Below are 24,623 nucleotides of genomic sequence, written 5' to 3'. Positions count from 1 at the left end.
ACGCTGCTGTTTGGAGACAGCGTCCTTCGGAGCCTCCCTGTTCAGAGGAGGGAAGCAGGCAGCTGTCCTATACCGAGCCAGACCATTGGTCCATCTACTTCAGTACTCTCAATTCTGGTTGGCCGCGGCTCTTCATGGTTTCTCCTGACCCTGGAGATGTTGTTGGGGATTGAAACGAGGGCCTCCTGCAGCATGCAGTTATGGCCCCTGCCCTCAAAGTTGTGGGTGGAGAGCATATCGATGGTGCCCTTGCTTGTGTTGCACTGAGGAATTCCAGGGTGCTCCCCCTTCACGCTTTTTGCATGCTGTCCCTAATAGTGGACAATGTACCGCGGAAGAACTGTCCCGGTGGCTGGCATTCTCTTAGGCAATGATCCCAGGATGAACAGGAAGCAAAGGAAGGAAGAACGCTGTCTGCATCTGACCCAAGGATTGCCACTGCAGGATAAATATATTTACGCCAGAGCAAGAGAGTGGAAGGAAGCGTTTGGGCACCTCCCCTTAAGATAACATAACCACGTTGTGCATGTTTGTTCCTGAAATCAAGGAGCAGGCTGTCAGCTATGTGTGGATAAAATTGGACGTCATTTTGAATGAAGATGGTAGGCTGAAGCTTTCAAAACTGCCCTGATCTTAACCACAGGCTTTTGGGTTTTTCTTAGAATTCCTGAGCATTGCCTGGTATGAGGGCTCCTAGGTGTCTATATTTTATTAATTTTCCTGTAAAAGTTCAAATTCTGTCATTCCATGACCAACAAACATATAGCTTGGTCAAGAAAACAGGTTTATTTTATTTTATTTTTTAGCTTTTAAAAACAGTCCAGTTTTCTTTGTTTTTTTTTACATCCCAGGAAAACCAAACAAAATTTCTTCTTTTCCTTGATTGGGATTTGGATATTTTGCCATTTTCTAAGTAACGGAGAAGAATTTTCTTTTCATTTTGTTAAAGGAAATATATATATATATACTTGAAAATAAGAATTTTTTATCCCAAACTGAAAGAGCACACTATAATCTACATGTTGGGTTTAAATTTAAGAAATTAAAATCTCAGGTGTGGGTGTGTGGGTGTATATATATGTGTATGTGTGTGTGTGTGTATATATATGTATATATATATATGTATATATATATATATATATATATACACACACACACACACACACACACACACACACATATATGCTGTCTTAAAATTTAGGAAGTGTGCTCAACAATTTATGGGACAGATTCTTTAAATTGTATAAAGGCATTTCATTCACCCCAAGACATAATCTAAAACAGTTCCAGTTTATGAATATGTTCCCTTGCCTCTCGTATTATGATTTCTTCCGTAACTTGGAAGGTGTACACGGGCCTTCCTAGGAACTGTCCTTGGACTAACCCTAAGACATCTGAAAACTTCTCTTAAATTGGTCTGGAATTAATACAACTGCCATGTTATATATATTTTTTAATCCCACACACCCCTGGGTGATGTAATAGTGTGTGGAGGCTTCAGAATCCTGTCAGGAATCTACCTCATGGAACATTTCCCACAATTCTGTGGTAGTGTGAGGAGGCCATGACAGTTAAATCAGTTTAAATTCACAGTGAAGACTTGCCCAACCATGAAGGTTGAAGGGCAGGGGCATATTGCTCTGTGTAGCTTCGGCTGGCCATATGGGCTTGCTGACATGGTGCCTTCCCAATTTTGTTGGACTCCCAATTCCCATCAGCCCCAACCAGCACAACTAATGGTCAGGGATGAGTCCAACAATATCCAGTAAGCACAACTACCACCCGACACGCAGTTATCTTAAACCCTGAGTTACCTTAATGTTAGGTGCTTTTTGAACTGATAATTATTGCTACTGGCTAATGAGGAGAACCATCAACGGCTCTGCGATTTTCGTACTAAGAGAGTTCTGAGGGGAAATGATCTACCACACAGTGTTAGGTAGCAAAAGGTTCTTCTGTATCCCTCAGGGACAGACAGCTGGCACTAAAAACCAGTCATACCAGCAAGGGCGAGCCCATTCTGGACGCAGCTGCATGGATAAACGCACAGCCCCCTTGGGAGACAACAAAAGTTTTCTGGCTCAGAAATTGAGGCTGAGTATCGCCTCCGAAAGCTTGTTGAGGTCATGGCAGCAGGGCTCCCGCATGAGCACAAAATCAACCCTCTTGTCTTGGCCCACAAAGATCTCCAGGAGGTCTCCCCTCAGCCGCTCCGTCTCGTCCTTGGGCCGGAGCTGCTCCTTCTCCGGCGAGCTCTGTTTATGGCCCTTCCTTCGATCCGCAAGCAATCCTCCAGGTGGCTTCCTATCTCGAAGCTGAAGGACCTCCGTCTGCGAGGCTCGGCCCGCGGGGACAGACGCAGGCACAGACCGGCCAGCGAAGGAGTGGCAGTTTGGGGCCTTGGTCCTGCGATGGTGAAGGGACATAAAGCAGGTTTCAGGAAGGAAGGGTTTAGATGGTGGAGACAACCCTTTTAACTACAGTCATACCTTGCGTTGTGTTAGGTTCATGTTGTGTCTTTTCGGCTTACCAACGCAGCAAACCCGGAATTGTATACTTCCAGATTTTGCCGCATGTACAGAAGCGTTCTGCGCGCTTTGCGCATGCGCAGAAGCGCTCTATTGCGCTCCGCACTTGTGCAGAAGCGCCGCTCTAGTTGCGGACTTTTCAGGATGCGAACAGCACCCTGGAACAGATTGTGCCTGCAACTAGAGGTACCACTGTAAAAGGTTCAAGTCTTGAGAGGAGAAACCCATGTTGCAGAAGGCACCAGGGCAAGACAATGAGGTGTTCTCTGCCACAGGGTCCCACCCGCCATTTTGACCACCCCCTCCGAGAGCTGCCTCCATCATTGGCCATTCTTCAAGGCTGCCTTAGAGGGCAAGGTTAAAAGAAAAAAGCAAGGCCCGCTGCCTTGGCTTTTCTGAGACCCAACTGCTGTTTAGCTCCTCTCCTCCCAGAACTGCCTCCATAAGTGACCATTTCTCATAACTGCCTCAGACAGAGAGGCGAGAAAGCAAGGCCCACAGCATCAACCTGTTTACCTTCCACTGCTTCCATATTTACCTTCCACTGCCCCCATTTCTTCCCTTTCGTATCTTAAATCTCAGTGCTACTCTTATAAAATACCAACTGCCGTTTGAACCCTTTTGCAAGCCAACCTGAACTTGGAAGGATATGCGGCCATATAATTTTCACTCAGGTTTGTTTTAGCTCCAACCCACATACATCTCTTCCTCTGGCCACAAGATGGTGCAGTTTCACCATGTACCGAAATATAAATACTGTTACTTCTGTTTTGTGGTTGGAAAGTGGGGGACACAAACAAAGGGTGTTTTCCTAGGGGCGGCTGCTTGCTCCAGCCCACAGAGACTTTTTAACATGTTGAATGCCTTTCCCGGCTCCACTCAGCTAGATCACTTGTTCCACGTGTGGGTGGATACCTGGGGGTTTTCTTCAGGAATTCTGCTATGGTGGGCCCGTCTCGTCCCAAGGGGTCATCAGGAACCATGAAAATATTCCCCACGAAGATGTACTGCAAAAGGCTGGATGGTACACAAAGAATGAGAGTCAAGAAGGATAAAGGCAAGGGGGCTCTAATTCAAACTGGTTTGACGGGCACTTCCTGTTCTGTAGAGAAAGAACTGGTGGCACACATTCAGGCCACATCTACACGACACATTTAAAACATTATTACACACCACTTTAATAGTCATGGCTCCCTCCCACAAAAGAATCATGGGAACTGTAGTTTACATGTGCTGAGCTATAATTCCCAGTGTTTGAACCATCATCCCACTTTTTCCTAGGGAACCCCGGGAACTGTAGCTCTGGGAGGCCAGAGAGCGTTGGGAATAGCGTGTTTTTGGGAACAGTAGCTGTGTGAGGAGATAAACTACAGTTCCCAGGATTCTTTGGTCATGTGCTTTAAATGTGTGGTGTGTACAGCTTAGGCCACTGGTTCATCTACCTCGGTGTTGTTTTTATCATTTATTAAAAACCACTTCTGCATCCCCACGGAGGTGGTGGTGTGGGCAGGACCCGACTGTACTCTCGCGATGGGGGTTGAGAGCTCAGCCCCCTCGCGATTGGGAGTTCCCGCCTCCGTCAGACCCGGGCCGACCAATAAGGTCGGACGGGGGGGGCAGGGCTTCCCCTCTTTTAAACAGCCCGGAGGCGGGCATTGGAAATTTGCATTAAAAAAGAAGGGGTCCAGATTACGTCATCATCTGCCCAGAAATTGGAGAAGTATTCTGTTAAAGGTTTCCGGGGGCGGAGCTTTGTCCTGAGCTTGCGGAGGTCAGGGCCGTAAGACACGCCCCAACGGTGGCCAAAGGAGGAGTTCTGGTAGATGTATATCCCTGGGCTCCTTTCTGGTGGTTAATTTCTCCCAGACTGCAACACACGGGTTGCAGTCAGATATAGTTGGTTAGGTTCCAATGCCTAAGCCAATACCGCTCAACATCCGTAACCAATAAAGTTGTGGCCTTTTCGCCCACTTAAAATCTTTTCATTGGTGTCTTGTGTCTTATTTCACGGGGAAGGAGGGACATTGCCACACAACAGGTCACTTCTGTGCCCTAAATACACAACAACAGGCAGGTGGTTGTTGTTTTCCCCCCCAAAGCTCTTTCTGGACATGCCAGGGAGTGAGTCTCTCCAAACTAAGCTGCAGCCCTTCTGCTTAAGCCCAGAAGCCAGAGTACAATTCTTCAACTTCCCCGATCTACCCAGTTCCCAAGCCACACATCAAATAGCGACCAAAGCTCTCCAGAGAAGGTGGGTGATATCCCGATCCTTTCCCCACTCTCCCCATCCCTGCTGAAGTGAGGGTGAAAGCCCAGAACAATCGAGAGGGTCAAAAGGAAAAAGAAGAAGGCACCTTTCTTTAATGATTCTGATCCATTTCTTCGATTCTTTCGCAAGATCCCGGAACTGGTCGTTGGTGACGATGACGCCGTTGGTCTGTTCCGCTAGTTTAAGCATGAACCTGCAGGCATAGAAAGGGAAGGAAAGGCCTGTCAAATAGAATATTTTAAAAAAAAATTAGTGGTTTGCCACAGAACCACAGCCACGTTGCAAAGGGTTCTGGGACGGACGGAGGCTGGGCTTAATGCTGTCACTGGCAAAGCCTGTAAGACATCACGGCTGTCTCTTAAACCGAAGGTTCACCCAAAATGTGTGCGTGTGGTGTGTGTAACAAAAAGAGAACAATGCTATCTTTCAAGGAAGCTTGTCTGCCATTACTGACTTCCTTACTGATAAAGCTGCAAGTTTACACAAAAACTGGAACCCTATGAAAACCCACTGCGATAACATCCTCCTCCACTCCAGGCCAGGATGGCACAGTAGCTAGTGTGTTGGATTTCAACCGGGGAAACCAGAGTTCAAATCCCTCCTAATGTTACCGGACTACAACTCCCATCATCCCTGGCCATTTGGCCATGCTGCTGAGGATGATAGGAGTTTGAGTGCAGCGGTACGCTGGAAGGGTCACAGCTTCCCCCATCCCTAGCCCACTTTCTCAGCCTGACTTAACCTCACGGGATTGTTGCGAGGCTATAACGGAGGGAGAAGGATAAAAATACACCAAGGAAATGGAATACATTTGAGAATTTGGTTCCAGAATATCACTCTCTGTGGTGTGACTGACATCACTTCAGAATTTCACTCTTGTGTCTTGGCAGCCACAACATGCTTCAGTTCCTTTCTGTGATAACCACCCTTTCATATCTTGTCAGTTACACCATGACTCAAAAATCATGCCTGCCACCCCCACCCTGGGCCCATCTGCTGGCAGTGTCATTTCCTGCTTCTGTCCCAAACCCTCATATTTGTGACCTCATCAAAGCATAGCGATATCCGGTGACTTGACATCTGGAAAGCCCAACCTGGGGGGAAATCCCAGGGAAGGTACAAGTTGAAGCAAAAAAAAAAAAAAAGACCAGAAAGAGAGAGGATATTTTCATCAGTTTCCGCCACACACAAAAAAAACCACCACCGCTCGCCTTCAAGAAAGCGAAAAACCAAAACAGCAATGTTTTATTGATTGAAGAGATCAAACCCTTGCACTGACTAAACAAGCACACCGAAATGTTTTGATTGACTAAAACAGGTCTGGGCAGGAAGTAGATCCGATGGTTTGCAGGAGATCTGTGAAGGTTTCCGACACCCAGTTGTTTTAACAACAGTTAAGGCAGGCATAGGCAAACTCAGCCCTCCAGATATTTTTAGGACTACAACTCCCATCATCCCTAGCTAACAGGACCAGTGGTCAGGCATGATGGGAGTTGTAGTCCCAAAACATCTGGAGGGCCGAGTTAAGGGTTCTCTTCCCCACCCAAATCGGCCAGTTGGAATTCTTGTTCTGTAGTAACGCAGGTGAAGATCTGAATTTATACATGCATACACACACACACACACACACACACACACACACATTATACATGCATAATTGGCTCCACACACACCCCCGAGGCACCACTTTGCCTCTGGCTCCACCCCAACATCATTCCTTTGATTTTTTTGGGTGGACCTTGGTGTTCCAGCCAAAAACGAAAGTGGGCCCTCAATTCTGTCCAACCTTTGGCTAAACTCTCAGACGAAACAGGCCTTTCGTTTCTCCTGCAGAGCTGTACTAATTCCACTCCTTCCCCACCAATATTTAAAATATTAGCTGAACATTCCATGATCTCACAGCAGATAGACCAACGGCAGGGAGAGATCAGGGAGATTGCTCACACAGGGAAAAGCCACTCGGTGCCGACAGGCGAACCTGTGCCATGTCTGATACAGAGAAAGGCTGTATTGCCTTTATGGTAAGTTCAGAGAGCTTCACTGACCTGTCGTCGTACGGCACGATGCCCTTCCCATCTATTTTGCGTGACGGCGTGACAGAGAGGATGCTCAGGTTCTGTAACTCAATCAAAAAGTGCTGCTCTGTGGTTGGGGAAAAGGGAGAGAAAAAACCAAAGAGGAATGATACCTGCATTGGAGCTGAGACGCCAACATCACATTCAATGACTCCTCATTTCTTATTGGGGCTACGGCAGTTGCAGCCTGATCTCACCCATGTTTGCTTGGAAGTAAGTGTCCTTGATTCCAGTTAAGACTTACTCCTCAGTAGGCAGGTGGCCTTTCATGAGGAACACAGGAGGTTGCCTTAAACTGAGTCAGACCATTGGGTCCATCGACTTCAGTGGGTTTTCTCCCAGTCCCACCTGGCTGAGTTCTCACCCAATAGGTGGGAGCCAGCCCATCTCTCACCTCTCACATTCGAGTCTTCTTCCATCCGATGTGCAGGTACTAAGACGGTCACCTCCCGGTGCCCACGGTCCCAGAAATACTGTACAGCCAGAGCGATGCCCCGACATGAGAAGAACTGGTTCAGACCGTGCCTACGAGGACAGAAGATGGCACTCAAAATGGCAGGAACCATGTCAACTCGACTGTAAGAAGAATCGCTTAGGTGAATCCACTGGCTATCCCAGTGACTAAAGCAAGGGAAGCAAGAAGCACAGCAGGAAATACTTCGTTGGAAGAGATCAAGGGAGCAGTCGTCCACACTTCTGCTTGGGCCATGCGTAAAAAGCATGGGTCCAAGCTGTTTTCCCCTTCACCCACCCTTCTAGGCGCGGATCCAAGCAGTTTTCCCCTTGCCCCGCTCCTTTCAGAGGGAAAAACCGCTCTTTCGCGATAGATCAGAACAAATGGCAATCCAGGGCAAACCCAAGGTGCTGTTTGCTCCGAATGAATGCTAAAGAGCTGTTTTCTCAGGGGAAAGCAGTGGGAGAAGAGGAAGTGTGGATAACCCTGGGGTTAGCACCACTGCGTGTCTTAGAATAGTGCCTTCCAAAAGTTTTTTCCCACACAGATCACCTGAAAATTGCTGGAAATCTTGGAGAACCCCTCAATGATTTTCCTGCCTGCTGTAGCAATCGCAGTGTGCTTTGTTAGATGAGGAATGATTTTCAATTCTATATTTTATTGCTTCTTTTATTTCTAATCTATTGCATGTTATTGCATTATGATTTGATTTCTATGGAATTCAAATTGTAACGTGTATGTATGTGTAATGTGTGTGTATATATATATATATATATATATATATATATATATATATATATAGTGTGTGTGTGTGTGTGTGTGTGTGTGTGTGTATATATATATATATATATATATATATATATATATATATATATATATATAATATCATCATTTAAAATTACCGGTAGAATTAAAATAGTCAATAAGAATATTTAATATGATGGATGTGCCATCTCCCATCTTTAAACACAAACCCGCAGACCTGCTGCAGACCACCTGAATGAAGCTCACAGGTCACAGGTGGTCCATGGACAAGTTTGGGAACCCCTCTTTTAAAGAACTGGTGAGCTACAAATGTAGATGAGTCTGTCCTTGGCCAGCCAAGGCAGAATTCCTAGAAGGTACATTTTTTACTATAACTGTATATATATGTCCAAGATAGCGAACCTGTTCTCCCGATGCCATTGGGCCTCCCAGCTCACATCAGCCCCAGCCAGCAAGACCAATAGTTAGAGATGATGGGAGCTGGAGTCTTAACCTCTGGAAAGCCACAGCAACATAGCTGCCAAGTTATCCCTTTTTTAAAGAGATTTTCCCTTATGCTGAATAGGCTTCCTCGCGAGAAAAGGGAAAACTTGGCAGCTATGCACAGCAACCATCAGGGGCTGTTGGGGCCTTCAGGATGGTATACCACGGCCACAGCCACGCTGGAGATTATACCTCTATGAGGGCAACAAAGGCCTCCTAACAACTCTATACGTCCTTATCAAACTATAGTCCCCAGGATTCTTTGTGAGAAACTGTTTAAAGCAGTTATGTGCAGATGAGGGTTAAAAGACACCCCAACAAATTCACCTTATTCGTTTTCTTATTGGTTGAGGTCACACATTATGGTAAACCAATCTCCTTGGATTAAACCAGAGATAGAGATTCTGCACCCTCCAGATGTTGTTGGATTCCAACTCTTCTCAACCTCAACCACCATGGTCAATGGCCAGGGATTATGGGGAACATCTGTCCAGCAACATCTGGAGGGCTACAGGTTCTCCTCCTCTGAGTTAACGTTCTGTCTGAACCTAGGACCCTGGTATGTTTCCCCCAACAAACCACAATCCATAGGCCAATACAAACCATTGTTTAAGCCTTGTTAAAGGGAAACAAACCACCCTACCAGGTTCATACATAACACTAAGCTATATCCCTCCTTGGTTTGTTTATGCGCTTAAAGAAAAGGGAGGAGCAACATAGAAATGATTGAGCTGCACAACCCAGCATGCCCTCTAGAAGCTGCTAGACAAGAACTCACATCATTATTGACCATTTGCCAGGCTGACTTGGACAGCTAGGTACTGGAACCCAATAACATTTGAAAAAATGTCCACAAGATAGCTACCTCTGGTTAATAACAACCTCATGTATTGGCCACACCAATAGGAAGAGCCCATTCCAGGCTCCCTACAAACACACCACTTACATCATGGCCACATTGCTGCCATCAATGATGATCATCCGTAGGTTCTTCTTCCCTGGCGTGTTGGCCAACTTGAGCTTGAACTCGGTCTGGAGGGCCTCCTCAAAGCGCTGGGCTCCGGTTACTGTAGGAACAGAGCCTTGGTAGGGGAGCCCTAAGCTGGTGTTTTCTGCCAACTGGCTCCCCTCAGAATCAGACGTCGAGAACAGGTGACCACTGGGGGAAGGAGAGAAAGCAGCAACTTCTGGGTTGACTGGCGACAAACTGACGCCCTCGTGGAAAGGGGACCCACTGTTCCCCCCTCTCTCCTGAGGCCTCTGAGGCGAAGATTCCCTGTGATTCAAGATGGCCGCCCTCCGAGCACCAAGGTATCCTCCATGTTCTAGCTTTGCTGCTGAGGCCCCCATCACACCCTCAGCCTCCTCTTGGTGTTCCCCCTTCTCATTGAGCCGCCTCAGCAGACCTGCCAATGGGGCTCCTGTCTGTATCTGTGTGGGGATCTCGCTTGGCGAGTGGCCACAGTTGGCTGCAGCTGCTTTGATGAGTTCCCGGAGATACTCGTTTTCATCCTGGTCCTTTTCTGGTGGGGAAAGAGAGTGCTCTCTTCCCCCAGGCTCCGTCTGAGGGAGGACGACCCCTTCTTTCTGGGACGCCTCTGCCATCTGGACCCTGTCCAGAATAGTTGAAGGTGCCTCACGTACCCCACCCTCCAAGAGTATCTTCTTGACCACCCGTTCCTCATAGCCCATGGTTTTAAAGAAGTTCAGCCTCATTTTGAACTCCTTCTCCGTCCACGATGACAACAGGACATCTGACGATGGCTCCTCTTCACTAGTTTCCTCAGGCAAGCTGGCAGGGCTCGAGTCCCTTGCACAAAGAACATCCTTCCCCTCGTGATGATCCTGCAAAGAGTCAGCTTGGCCTCCGTAACCAGGAAGAAACCGAGCCTGTGCATTTGGAATAGGTTTAGGGGAACTCTTGGGAAGTGCTGGCCTCGTGGGGGTTGTCACCTCAGGCCAACCCTGAGGGCCATTCAAGCAAGACAGGTTGGGCTGAGGCCTACTGGGGAATTCAGTCTCACCAAAGCCTCTGGGGAAGTCAACCCTTGACACCTGAGGTAGAGTTTGGTCTTGAGGCCTACCAACCGCGACAGGCAAGTCAGTCCTAACATCTCGAGGCCTGACAGAGTACTGCGGTTGTGTAGCTTCTTGTGGGGACTTGTGAGGAGATGCTTCAGGCCTAGCAAAGCCTGCAGGCAAATCAATGGTAGAGTCTCCAGTTCTACTCTGTTCTCGGACTCTACTGAGCCCCATGGGCAAGCCAAAGGTATTTTTACTCGGAGACTGAGGCCTGCCGCCGCCACCCATGTTAGTTTCCCAGCCCACCAAATGGTCTTGCCCGAGGCTTGGTGCCCAACATCCGTTGCTTCGCCTGTGCTCCCCATCTTCTTCCTGAATCTCCTTCACCAAACTGAGCAACTCCTCCTTGACCGAGGTGGGAAGGATCAAAAGGTCCATAGCGTGTTTGTCATTGTAGGTTTCCACCAGCTCCAGGAAGGCCCGCTTGACTTGGGTCTCCTGTTCATCGGGCAGCCTGAGGTTCTTCTGGTGCTTTCCCACAAACTCCTGGATCCGGCTCTGCGCCATGACGAAGGATTCAGCCAATCCCGAGACTAGCAGAGTGCCAGGGCGAAGGAAAGTAAGGTTGGCAGATGTCCCTTGGGTGAGGCAGTCTAGGAACAACCCCTGGGCTCCCAGAAATATGCACTGCATGTCTTTGGGGTAGTAAACCTCTTCACTCAGCTCCGGCGCACAGAGACCTTTGATGTATTCCTGGAAAATAGACCATATGCGATATTGCAGTTGGTATCCCCATGATGAGAAACCCCGCCACCCCGCCACCTTTGGGAACACATACCATGCAAGGTGGCTTTATGACATAGTGAGATTCTCTACATCAGGCATCCCCAAACTGTGGCCCTCCAGATGTTTTGGCCTACAAGTCCCATGATCCCTAGCTAACAGGACCAGTGGTCAGGGATGATGGGAATTGTAGTCCAAAACATCTGGAGGGCTGCAGTTTGGGGATGCCTGCTCTACATCCTGTCATATATATACAAAACGTCTAGGCACAGGAATAGCTTTTTTCCTTGTGCCATCAAATTGTTGAATCTGTAGTTGTGGGCGAAAGGGAAGCCAGTTGGTGGTATGGGGTTTTTCCGCTGTGCTGTTGTACAGTCATACCTCGGTTTAAGTACGCTTCGGTTTGAGTACTTTCAGTTTAAGTACTCTGTGGACCCATCTGGAACGGATTAATCCACTTTCCTTTACTTTCCATGGGAAAGTTCACTTCAGGTTAAGTACGCTTCAGGTTAAGTACAGACTTCCAGAACCAATTACACACATACTTCGGTTAAGTACGCTTCAGGTTAAGTACTCCGTGGACCCGTCTGGAACGGATTAATCCACTTTCCATTACTTTCAATGGGAAAGTTCGCTTCAGGTTAAGTACGCTTCAGTTTAAGTACTCTGTGGACCACCTGGAACGGATTAATCCACTTTCCATTACTTTCAATGGGAAAGTTCACTTCAGGTTAAGTACGCTTCAGTTTAAGTACTCTGTGGACCGTCTGGAATGGATTAATCCAGTTTCCATTACTTTCAATGGGAAAGTTCACTTCAGGTTAAGTACGCTTCAGGTTAAGTACAGACTTCCGGAACCAATTGTGTACTTAAACTGAGGTACCACTCTATTGTGAGGGAATAGTGTTTGTATGAGGTACATTTTTCTTTACATTGCAATGTAGTCGAAGCAAAATTCCAAGTATGGTTGATACTTGGCCAATAAATTATTCTATTCTATTCTATTCTATTCTATTCTATTCTATTCTATTCATTACCAGCTGAAGGCCTGTGTACATCAGAATGCAATGCTGCTGGGAGATATGACCTTTACAGGGGAGTTTTGCCATGGTGGCATTCCCATGCGGGGGTATAATGCTTACTTTATGCTCTTCAAAAGGGGCCGTAGATCAACACCAGAACATTTGCTTTTGCATGTAGAAGGTCCCAGACCTGTTCCCCACAATCTCCAATTAAAGGATCTTGGAAGGCAGGCAGCAGAGGAAGACCCCCATGTGAGACCTTGGAAAGCCCCTGCCAGCCAGAAAATACATTACTTGGTCTAAGGCAGTAAAAGGCAGTAAAAGGCTACTTCATATGGTGATATTTAGCCATTAGGGTGATGACTTTTCATTTTTTCCCCTCAAAAATTATTTCCTGTAGCACAAATGGATGAACTTTTGCCTATTAATGAGGTATATTCCATTGAAATATTTAAAAAGGTTACGCACAAACCGTTTTAATTTTTTTTGTATTTTTTTGTATTTTTAATTTTTTTGTATTAATTTTTTTTGCCGTTTTACCATTTCATAAAATTGTATTAACAATTCTATGTATATTTCGTATCAAATTTGGACACCACACCACATTCCACAATGGGGATTGTTCTTAGCAACATAGGGTATACAAATGTCACACCTGTGCAAGGTAAAAGCCCCTTTTTGGGACCTCAAAACTCAGCCAGCAGACCCTGCCGGGCATGCTGGAAAAAGAACCTACAGGAGAGGTAGCAAAACATCGTCCTCTAGCGGCATCTATACTGTTACTGCAGCTAAAACAAGCTTCCTTGTGTGTTTGATGACCCTATATAATGTTGTATATATGTGACTCTAAAGCTTGGGTTCAATTTTATATCTGCTTACAGTGACTTCTAAAATGGTCAAAAAACTGATAAATAATTTTTTTTAATCATTTTGTGCCTGATTTCTTTTATCAAATCTCTTTGAAAGTAAGATTTTATCTAATCTTTAATGAAAGCTCATCAAATTATGATACAGGGAAATGAAGTTGTAAAAAAAGTCATCACCCTAATGGTGATATATGGCAATGTGCTTTGGGAAGGGCTGTGGCTCAGTGGGAGGGCATCTCGTTTGCATACGGATGGTCCCAGATTCAATCCTCAGCATCTCCACATAGGGCTGCCCCAAAACCTGGAGAGCAGTTAGATGGACCAACGGGCTGACTCAACATAAGGCTGCTTCCTATGCTCGTATATTCCAGATGTGCTGGGTGCTTATTTTAACAGCCGCAAAGAAGTTCTGGGCACCACAGTTCAAGAAGGATACTGACAAGCTGGAACGTGTCCAGAGGAGGGCAACCAAAATGGTCAAAGGCCTGGAAACAATGCCTTATGAGGAACAGCTTAGGAAGCTGGGTATGTTTAGCCTGGAGAAGAAAAGGTTATGGGGTGATATGATAGCCATGTTCAAATATAAAAATATAAAAAATGTCATATAGAGGAGGGAGAAAGGTTGTTTTCTGCTGCTCCAGAGAAGTGGACACAGAGCAATGGATTCAAACTACAAGAAAGAAGATTCCACCTAAACATTAGGAAGAACTTCCTGACAGTAAGAGCTGTTCGGCAGTGGAATATGCTGCCAAGGAGTGTGGTGGAGTCTCCTTCTTTGGAGGTCTTTAAGCAGACGCTTGACAGGCATATGTCAAGAATGCTTTGATGGTGTTTCCTGCTTGGCAGGGGGTTGGACTGGATGGCCCTCGTGGTCTCTTCCAACTCTATGATTCTAAGTGGGTGGCATCTCTGTCCTGGATTCCAAAGGCTAGTAGATGGAGACCCACAGAAGCCCTTACCGCCTCCCTCCCTCCCTCCCACTCCTGCCCTCTCGCACCTTTGCCCTCTGCAAATTCTCTCTGCATCCCTGCAGCTGCAGCCAGATCTTCCTCTCTCCCTGGAGGTCCTCGCTGGGGCTCTGTGCCGACCCCAGGACCCCCAGAACATTCAGCTCCACCCCAAAGAGCTGCTCGATCCTGGGGCGCTGCTGGGTCACCAACTCCCGCACTTCCTCGGAGACGGCAAATTCATCCAGGGTCCTGCCACTGCTCATCATGGCGGGAGATCACAACCACCGGCCGCGGGGCCACGTCTCCGTTCCGGCGATGAGGCAGGCCGTTACGTGGATAACGAACTGCGGAATGAAAACACAGGTTGAATGGGGGGGGGGGAGGTTTCTGGACGAAACCTGAATTTGAAATGCAGCAAGGGGGAAGATGCAATTCCTGCAGGTAAAGGAAGAGAGCAGGCGAGGAGGAGCACATCGGCGCAAGATTCGCAGGAGCTAAAATGCAAGCCACAATTCAGCAGAACACAGAAAGTCCAATTCAGAATGTGGAACTGCTTGCAAAGCAATGCTTTGCCTCCTAAAGACCTTTATTTTCCATTCTTCTTGATTTTCTTTTTATAAAGCAATCGAGGTCCTAGTTAAGAAGGAGCCAGGCCAGGCCCACAAAAGCCCAAGAAGCTGCAGAATAACATTTCCACGCCATTCCAAGTTTAGCAAATTCAGAATGAATTATGAAAAAATATTAACGACATAAAAAAATGTAAAAAAAAAATCACACAAAAATTAGGAGTGTTTAAAAATGCAGTGCAAGAGGAATTAGGCAGTGCATGACTTGCCAAATCCTCTGACCTACCTAAAGCATGCATTTTTGCTAGAGTCCTTTAATACGTTTCTAGCGTGGAGCTGACATGGCCCTGGGCTATGAGATAGCGAGGTCTGGTGCTTGGTTTTATTTTAAAACATGGAGAAGAGTGTAAGGGGAAGCAACATGTACAAGGGCTGCTTTGCATATTGTACAAGCAAAACCAAGAGGTTCACAGCCAGAAATATTGTGACCAAAAGATAAACATAGTCAAAATTAGCATATAGTATTAAGTACTGTATAACACACACACAAAAAGAGAGAGACCCAATTTGCTCTTGGGCACCTAGATTTTAAATCAATAGCAAATGCATGCATAAAATCAACTTTACATTTATAAAAAAATAAAAATAGGTGCCTAGGGCTTTGTCAAACAATCCAGTGCCTTTGGACTTATGGGCCCAACATTGGCAGGTGGGAGTAACTGGGAGGTCTCAGCTTATACATACCTCTTTACTTACTTCTCTGCAATCCAGAGGGCCAAAAACTATTTATTTGAAAGTGAAAGCTGGAAAAATATAGGGAAAGCAGCCTGGGCCAGTGGTGTCTTTGGTTGAAAGATCTATATTGGCTCCCAGTACGTTGGAAAAGGAAGGAATGAACTACAAGCCCTAAGCCAGTTCAATAATGCAGGGTGTGTTAACTAATAGTCAATTAGTAAGTTAACTAACAGTCAATACAGTATTGGGAGACTTTGTCCCACAGATAGATTCTGGGCCTCTTTCCCGAATTTTCGGGTTTTTCTCTTTTAAAATTAAGTTTCTAGTCCTGTTACATATAGCTATACAAAGAAGATCGGGGTGGGGGTGGGGAATGTACTGGCAGTAATGTACCTAATTTCTTAATAAGTCATAAACCTGCTCTCACATTTCTGCGTTGTGTAAAACGGGGAACACTAATTAATGATTGACCCTGCAGGGCTGTAGTGAGGGCAGGCCAGATAATTACATTAGAAAGAAGCCAGGGATTGGACGGAATTGATTAGAAAATTGTTATTGGTAGAGCCAGTATGGTAAAGGTAAAGTTAAAGTTAAAGGACTCCTGGATGGTTAAGTCCAGTCAGAGGCGACTCTGGGGTTGCAACACTCATCTCGCTTTCAGGCCGAGGGAGCTTGCGTTTGTCCAGACAGCTTTCCGGGCCATGTGGCCAGCCTGACTAAACCGCTTCTGGTGCAATGGAACACCATGACGGAAACCAGAGCTCATGGAAACACCATTTACCTTCCCACCACAGCAGTACCTACTTATCTACTTGCACTGGTATGCTTTCGAGCAGCAGGAGCTGGGACATAGCAATGGGAGTTCACCCTATCGCGGGGATTCGAACTGCTGACCTTGTGATCGGCAAGCCCAAGAGGCTCAATGGTTTAGACCACAGTGCCACCCGCATCCCTAGAGCCAGTGTGGTATAGAGTTTTGGACAGGGAGCTCCGGGTTCGAATCTGCACTCAGCCACGAAACTAACTAGGTGATCTTGGGCCAGTCACTCCTAGCTTAGCTTGCCTCACAGGGTTGTTGTGGGGATAAAACAGAGAGTCATGAGAGCCAAAAAGGGAGCAAATAAATAAAGTTTTCTTAATGCGGAGCAGGGGAAACATAAGAGGGACAGGGGTTGTAGGAAACTGTTGTGCTTGCAAATTAACGCTGAAGGGCTATAGCTCAGTGGAAGAGTATTTGCTTTGTTTGCAGAAGGTCCCAGTTTAAATCCCCAGCTTCTCCAGGTGGGGCTGGACACACCTGTCTAAAACCAGGGAGAATCGCTGAGTCAGCTAAATGGAAAAATAGAGTGACTCAGAATAAGGAAACATTGCTAAAAGACGGAACAACATCTAAGTCAAGGAGATTGGAAAACCTGTGGCCCTCCAATGTTGCTCAACTCTACCTCCCAACCACCCCAACAAGTATAACCCATGGCCAGGGATGGGGGCAGCTGATTGCAACAACATCTGAATGGCCACAGGACATAAATGCAACCAGTATCAGAAGGATCAAAGTCTACTACCAGAGCAAAAGGCTAGTTAGCCTGTTGTAGGCAAACTTTGAGAGCCTTGTGGCACATTACCGTAAAGCCACAATTTATTCTCCCTGGGGGGAAAACATAGATCTCCATTTATTTATTTATTTGTAAAAAATAAAAATAAACACGAAATCTATCCTTCAGCGGAAAGGGAAGAGCTTGAATATTTAAACGGACAGCAAAGCCTTAAAAGCGAAGTGAAATCCTGCGGCTCATCCGTCGGGCAAAACAACACCGCTGGTCTGAAGCGCAAAGAAGCTTTGAGGCAAAACACCGAGGCAGGAAACAGTCGGATGTACGCAAACAAAAGCTCACACCCCCCATGACATGCCTTTTCATGCAGAAAGGGCCTTGCAAACAACGGAACGAGCTTTGCTCCTGGAAAACCCTCTCCTGCCTTTGACAGCGCTCAACTGTTTACAATCGATTCACTCCCTGCCTAAAAATTTGCGCACCGTTGACCAAGCGCCTCTTGCGCCCTAAGCGTAAAAAAAGTTCCTCTTTAATGCGCCCCTTACAAAACACATACACCCCTTTATAAAAAAATTCATAGCTACACGTCCTTTTACACAATGTAATCATTCTGGGGCAGAGGGACGATTCCGCGCCTGATCCTTCCCACTCGTGACAGGGAGAAGGATCCTGCCTTCCCCCCGCTTCTCCTTTTTCCAAGGAGACCCCGTCGGTCCCGGGACACCCATCATCCCCCTGACCCCCTCCCCACCCGCCTCCCCGACACTCGGCAGCTCTCCTCCGTCTCCTACCCGCTGGAGTCGGCGAGGGAGTCCCAGCAACGCCGGGCCGAGGGTGAGGATCCAGCCAATCCCATCTCTCGCCTCGTCTAGGTTTTGGTTTTGTTTCTCATCGCTTCTCGACCCGAGTTTCAGCTTCCATTTTGGAGCGATGCGGAAACGCTTGAGCAGCCGCGGAGTTTCCCTGCTGGGCGGCGCGTCCTCGGTCAAGGGAGGAAGGAGGGCTTTCACTTTGCAAAAAGCTTCCTGTACAAGTTTTTAAACTTCCTCCCTTGCGGTGCGAAGCGCGTTACTTGCGAAATTCAGGGACGTGGGGGGCGGGGGCTCTTCCGCCTCCTCTCTTCCCTAGGAGAGGGAATTGCCGGCGGCCTCTGAGCATGGGAAGAGTTCTGCGCAACCATAAATTATTGGGGGAGAAAGGACCGTTGCTGAAAGGGGTCGTGGCTCAGTGGTGGCGCACGACCTTTGCACGCAAGAGACCTCGGCTTCAATCCCTGACACCTCCAGGTAGGGCTGGGGGAAATAGCCTGTCTGAAAGGCCAAAGAGCCCCTGCCAGTCAGTGTTGGCAGGCATGAGCTAAAATGGACCAATGGTCTATCAACTCAGGCAACCCCCTACCTATGTTTCGAAGGACTGCAAAAAAGCCTCTGTTCATATAACCTGGTCCCAAACTGTTCGGGGCTTTAAATTCTACTGGGATAACTTTGAAGCTACAGCATGAGATTCTTGGGTCCCTCCCAGCCCCACTTTGGGCAAAAGATTCCTGCATTGCAGGGAGTTGGGCTAGAACTAGATGAGCCTTGTGGTTCCCTCCCGAATCTAAAATTCTAAGGTTCTAAATGGTTAAGAGTCCATTAGCACTTCTTACATAACCAGAGTTCACATACACATTTGACACATGCAAATTTAGTTGTCAAGTAGTACAGGATACTCAGTGAGATATCCATCCCCGCAATGATGGTGATTTGAAGGCAGGTGTCAGACAAGAGATTGCCATTACTATCAAAAGTCTTTAATTCCCTCCCCGCCCCCCTTTTTTTTAAGCAAGCAAGAACAGGATGACCAAAGATGGGCAAGGTGAGAACTAAGGCAGGGAAGTGTGGAAGGAATTATGGAAATTGTAGGAATCACTCATTTCACAGCCCCCCTCCCCCTCTCCATTGACACCCCCTGCCAAAAAGATATTAAAAAGCCATAATAATAATAATAATAATAATTTATTCATACCCCGCCCATCTGGCTGGGTTTCTCATTCTGGGCGACTCTTTGGAAAAAGTTTGGGCACCCCGTTAGTCAGTCCTCATTGGGCAATGTTGGAGTTTTTTTCCTCCCTTCGACTTGTATTCAGGGATTTTTTTTCAGCTGGAACTGACTGGAACTGAGCAGTTCCAGCACCTCTCAGGTGGACACCGTTGCCATTATAAAAGAACAAAGGAGGCATTTGTGGTGAGTTCCGGCACCTCTTTTTCTAGAAAAACAGCAGTGCCTGTACTCTAGGCAGGTTTAAGTTTTTTGTTCTTCTGTAACTTTAAGGTTCCGTGCCAATACCTGCCCCTTGTACGTGGGTGGCGCTGTTTTGGCTACAGAAGGAATGTCTCTTGCACCCAGACATTGTTAATAGCGGGACCGATAAAAGGAACATGGAAGGGATGCCCTGCTTTTGGAGACTGTTGGAAGGAGTAAGCCATGGACTGTTTTCTTCTCACTCCTGGCTTCCACCCATGTGCACCCTCACCTCCGCAGATACATGCCTTTGCCCTACAGACCCAGAGCTCACTGGGGAAGTTCCAGGTTGCAAAATCCTCTGGCCAAGAGGTAGGTGTGGCTCCAGCAGTTACACTTAGCTTGCTTGGGGTTTTTTTCCCCCTTCCTTTCTTTCTCTCGTCATAACCATTCTCTCAGTCTTTTCCTTTTCTTTTTTTAAGTCAGTGAAAGGAAACTCTGACACATTAAAGCTTGGAGCTTGCTACGGTTTTAAAAGTATGTCCATGTACTGCACATTCATGTTTCCCCACTTTTGGCTACTTACGGAGAGCAGTAGCCCACAAGCATATTCCAAGGGTCCCTTACTGTTGCCCCTGGCGCAGCACCCAAACAGCCTCAGTTTTACCGCGAAAACTCAACATGCATCCAAAGCATGTTTTCCTCCCTTCCGCAAGAATGCTGGGGAAAGTAGTTTGTTAAGGGTGCTGGGAATTATAGCTCCATTGTAGGCGAACTACAGTTCCCAGGCTTCTTTTCAGTGGGGAGAATGTGCTTAAAATCTATGGTATCCTCACAGCCTTAGGCACTGGTTTATTTCTGGGCTTCATCTGAGAAAAACAAGAGCCATGCTGGATCAGACCAAAGACCCACCTGGCACAGCATCCTGCTCTCACGTCAGATGCCCATGAGAAGACCAGAAGCAGGACTTGGGCACAACAACGTCCTCCCCACTTGAGATTCCCAGTAACTGGTATTCAGAGCCATAATTCCTCTGGCAGTGGAGCTGGAACATAGCTATTATTGCTTAAAATTAAGCCCTATACCATGAGTAGGCAATAGGGTGATGACTTTTTCATATATATTTTTCTCAAAAATTATTTCCTGTAGCACAAATGGATGAACTTTTGCCTATTAATGACTAAAATGAGGTATATTCCATTGAAAGATTTAAAAAGGTTACGCACAAACCGTTTTTTTGGTATGTCGTTTTACCATTTCATAAAATTGTATTAACAATTCTATATATATTTCGTATCAAATTTGGACACAACACCACATTCCACAATGGGGAGTGTTCTTAGCAACATAGGGTATACAAATGTCACACCTGCGCAAGGTAAAAGCCCCTTTTTGGGACCTCAAAACTCAGCCAGCAGACCCTGTCGGACATGCTGGAAAAAGAACCTACAGGAGAGGTAGCAAAACATCGTCCTCTAGTGGACCCAGGTGGCGCTGTGGGTTAAACCACATAGTCTAGGGCTTGCTGATCAGAAGGTCGGCGGTTCGAATCCCTGCAACAGGGTGAGCTCCTGTTGTTTGGTCCCAGCTCCTGCCCACCTAGCAGTTCGAAAGCACATCAAAATGCAAGTAGATAAATAGGGACCGCTCCGGCGGGAAGGTAAACGGCGTTTCCGTGCGCTGCTCTGGTTCGCCAGAAGCAGCTTTGTCATGCTGGCCACATGACCCGGAAGCTGTCTGCGGACAAACGCTGGCTCCCTTGGCCTATAGAGCGAGATGAGCGCCGCAACCCCAGAGTCGGACACAACTGGACCTGATGGTCAGGGGCGCCTTTACCTTTACCTTTATACTGTTACTGCAGCTAAAAAAAAGCTTCCTTCTGTGTTTGATGACCCTATATAATGTTGTATATATGTGACTCTAAAGCAGTGTTTCCCAACCAATGTGCCTCCAGATGTTTTGGGACTACAACTCCCATCATCCCTAGCTAGCAAGACCAGTGGTCAGGAATGATGGGAGTTGTAGTCCCAAAACATCTGGAGGCACACTGGTTGGGAAACACTACTCTAAAGCTTGGGTTCAATTTTATATCTGCTTACAGTGACTTCAAAAATGGTCAAGAAACTGATAAATAAAAAAAATTAAATCATTTTGTGTGAGAGGTTTTTTTAATCAAATCTCTTTGAAAGTAAGAGTTTATCTAATCTTTAATGAAAGCTCATCAAATTATGATACAGGGAAATGTGGTTGTAAAAAAGTCATCACCCTAGTAGGCAAACTAAGGCTCGGGGCTGGATGCAGCCCAATCACCTTCTAAATCCAGCCCACGGACGGTCTGGGAATCAGTGTGTTTTTACATGAGTAGAATGTGTCCTTTTATTTAAAATGCATCTCTGGGTTATTTGTGGGGCATAGGAATTCATTCATTTATTTTTTTTCACAATATTGTCCGCCCCCCCAAGGTCTGAGGGACAGTGGACTGGCCCCCTGCTGAAAAAGTTTGCTGACCCCTGCCCTATACTGTTCAGTTGGCATAGCAGATATAGGCAGGCAAGCAGAGATGGGGAAGAGATGCCTGGCTGCAGGGAGGGGAAATGTTTCTGGTTGCTACTGGACAAGTGCAATGACCACCCACAACGGGGCAAGAATGCATGTTAACAGGGTCCCCCTATATGCTAATTTTACACCTGGAGTGGGAAGGAAAAAGCCTTGCTTGAATTGAGGCCGAAAAACACCGAATCAGGCTTCCTCAATCTACACTTGCAGCCTCTCACAACATTGGCATCTACCCCACAAAGGCTTTTCTCACAACAAAGCTGATAATCTCTAAAGCAGAAAGCTGGGAACCTTTATCAACACACGGGATGCAGTCTTTCCCAGGCAACTTCCCAGGGGCCTGGTGCCAGCAGTGTGTGGAGTCTGAGGGGGGGGGGACTACAAATGTGAACTTTTCCTTTGTTTCTAACTCACAGTCACACACCCCTCTCTTCCATCCAGGCAACCAAGCAGCCTTATCTGAGTTCAAGGACGACTCCTCTCCTGGCAACAACAGTCAAGGAGGGTTTCAAGCAGAACCAACGGGGAAGGGGGGCCGTGTCCTGGGGAGAGTCCTGAGGGCTGGATAGAGAAGCCCTGGGGAAATGCAATTGGCCTGAGGTTCCTTCTTTTTGTCTGCACTGTGACAGTGTTGAAATAATTTTAAGGTTATATATACATATATATATATATATATATATATATATATATATATATATATATATATATAATTGTTCATAAACATGTACAAGAATGTACAGGCACATGTCTGAAGCAGCACAGGAAGGCAGGCCTGACTGTCACCATTTTGACTCTCTGACCAGGTGTTCCTCTGCAAGGAAGAAGGGGGGGGAACCTTCTCATTGTCTCAGGAATTAAAGTGATAATCCTTGGCATCCTGATACCTGAGTGCCAGACAAAAGGGTGTGATTAACTTGGCTGGGAAACAGGGAAATGTAAATATCTCCTTTTTTTGTTGATTAGGTTTTGGGGGCAGGGGGCAGGGTCCAGGATGCTCAGATTACTGCCACCAGACCTCCCCTTTCATGATGTACCTATGATGAATCTAGGGAGGCCTGTCTTGGGCTACATCCCTTCTGGTATGGGTAATGCTTCGGGGGGGGGGGGCTGAAACCAATTTCAAATTTCTATTTAAGGGCAGGACACCTTTGTTTGGGGTTCCTTCCTTGTCCTCCTGCATGAGAGGAAGGACCCTGTTGCAACAGCAAAAATAAAGGCTTTGCTCCTCAAACTTCTCTGGTTGGCCTCTGTTATATATTCTCTGACCGATGGAGAACCCAATAAGGCTCTTGTGTACCCCATAAGGGAATAAGGGCAGATTTTTGCTTATAACAAGAGACAAGACTACTAGGCAAAAAGTAAAAGGACCCCTGGACAGTTAAGTCCAGTCAAAGGCATGGCTGTAGCCAGGATTTTGGGGGGAGGGGGCAGGCCTTTTGTTAAAGGGGGCAGGCCTTTTGTGGGGGGGACAGAACCTCAGTTTGCTATGTATTTTTATTTATATTGATTGGGGGGGACACCTGCCCCTCCCTACCCCCTTGGCTACAGCCATGATCAAAGGTGACTATGGGATGTGCCGAGAGAGCCGCTGTTTGTCCACAGACAGCCTTCCACATCATGTGGCCAGCATGACTAAACCGGTTCTGGTGCAACGGGACACCGTGACAAGTGCCCGAGTGCACAGAAACGCCGTTTACTTTCCTGCCACAGCAGTACCTATTTATCTACTTGCACAGGTGTGCTTTCAAACTGCTAGGTCGGCAGGAGCTGGGACAGAGCAACGGGAGCTCACTCCGCTGCGTGGATTCAAACTGCTGACGTTCTGATCCGCAAGCCCAAGAAGCTCAGTGGTTTAGACCACACCACCACCCACAACCCTACAAGGCTACTATTCTGGGATTTGTCACCGGGGAACGAAATGTAAGGAGAGCCTGCTAGATCAGGCCAGTGGCCCATCTGTTCCAGCATCCTGAGGCCAAACAGAGGTCCGTGCAAAACCCACAAGCAGGACCCCAGGGCAAGAGCACTACTCTCCACCACTGTGGCTTCCAGCAAATGGTATTCAGAACATCACTGCCTCCGACTTTGGAGGCACTGATAACCTTATCTTCCCTTATTTTGCCCCCCCCCCCGCAAATGTGCTTTGCACATGCACAGAAGCTCCCTCGCTTCCTCTCACTCCAGGGGCACTGGAAACAGGCCCCAAAGCTAAGGTTTGGGGAAAGCCTTGAACCAAATTCAGACTTGCCCTATATGGCAGCCATAAACACAGCCAATCTTCTGAGCAGCAAAAATCCCACCCCACCCCACCCTTTTCGCCATCACCCCAGATTTCTGGGTCCTCATCTTTCCGCCCCAGCGTTCTTACCAGCGACAGCTGAGGTCTCTCTTGGATCCCCTCTCTTCTGCGCACTGACAATGCGGCAAACAGAACCAGATGTGGGGTTGACAGTTGACGCTGTTCCTTTTCTGTGGGAAATTCCCCTTCATAACTCATTGCCCACCCACCCGACCTTGCTCCAGCCAAGTCCGAAACTCTAGTGCCACCTAGTGACCAATTTCATGCAAGAGAGGTTTTGAAATTGTTTTCGCTTCACGTGCCAACACAGCTACGTACCTTAACTTTTCGTACGGCGCAATTATGCATGGTGTGGGGGGAGTGGATAGAGAGAAGCTTTCCAGCCTCTCACGAAACTAGAACTTGAGAACATTCAGTGAAGCAAGATGTTAGAAATTCAAGGCAAGACAAAATGAACTACCTCTCCACACAGTGGAT

General features: G+C 47.0%; 1 protein-coding gene across 2 annotated transcripts; it reads right to left on the bottom strand.

Annotated features, from left to right (window-relative positions):
* Window positions 1–766: 766 nt before the first annotated feature.
* Window positions 767–24,349, bottom strand: KHNYN (KH and NYN domain containing). 2 transcript variants are annotated; one of them, XM_088655348.1, is made up of 8 exons: window positions 24,216–24,349; window positions 14,265–14,561; window positions 9,521–11,349; window positions 7,267–7,397; window positions 6,843–6,939; window positions 4,883–4,990; window positions 3,444–3,545; window positions 767–2,406 (listed from the first exon to the last, which is right to left on the bottom strand). In XM_088655348.1, exons 2-8 carry the CDS (start codon window positions 14,481–14,483, stop codon window positions 2,082–2,084), a joined length of 2,811 nt encoding a protein of 936 aa, XP_088511474.1. In that variant the 5' UTR covers window positions 14,484–14,561; window positions 24,216–24,349; the 3' UTR covers window positions 767–2,081. The 2 variants fall into 2 exon arrangements, with proteins under 2 accessions (XP_088511474.1, XP_034991978.1); XM_035136087.3 differs by lacking the exon at window positions 24,216–24,349 and adding an exon at window positions 17,860–18,069.
* Window positions 24,350–24,623: the final 274 nt, after the last annotated feature.

This window comes from Zootoca vivipara, chromosome 12 (genome assembly GCF_965207765.1).
Source record: "Zootoca vivipara chromosome 12, rZooViv2.hap1.1, whole genome shotgun sequence".
NCBI lineage: Eukaryota > Metazoa > Chordata > Lepidosauria > Squamata > Lacertidae > Zootoca > Zootoca vivipara.
The sequence above is the reverse complement of the archived record's forward strand: the minus strand, read 5'-3'. Positions and strand labels throughout refer to the sequence as shown.

Coding starts and splice junctions, on each gene's coding strand:
- KHNYN (XM_088655348.1), bottom strand. CDS start 14,483: ATGATGAGCAGTGGCAGGACCCTGGATGAATTTGCCGTCTCCGAGGAA. Junction 11,350..14,264: donor AGAATTTGCAGAGGGCAAAG/GTGCGAGAGGGC, acceptor TCTATTTTCCAG/GAATACATCAAAGGTCTCTG. Junction 4,991..6,842: donor ATCGTGCCGTACGACGACAG/GTCAGTGAAGCT, acceptor CTATGCCTGCAG/GTTCATGCTTAAACTAGCGG.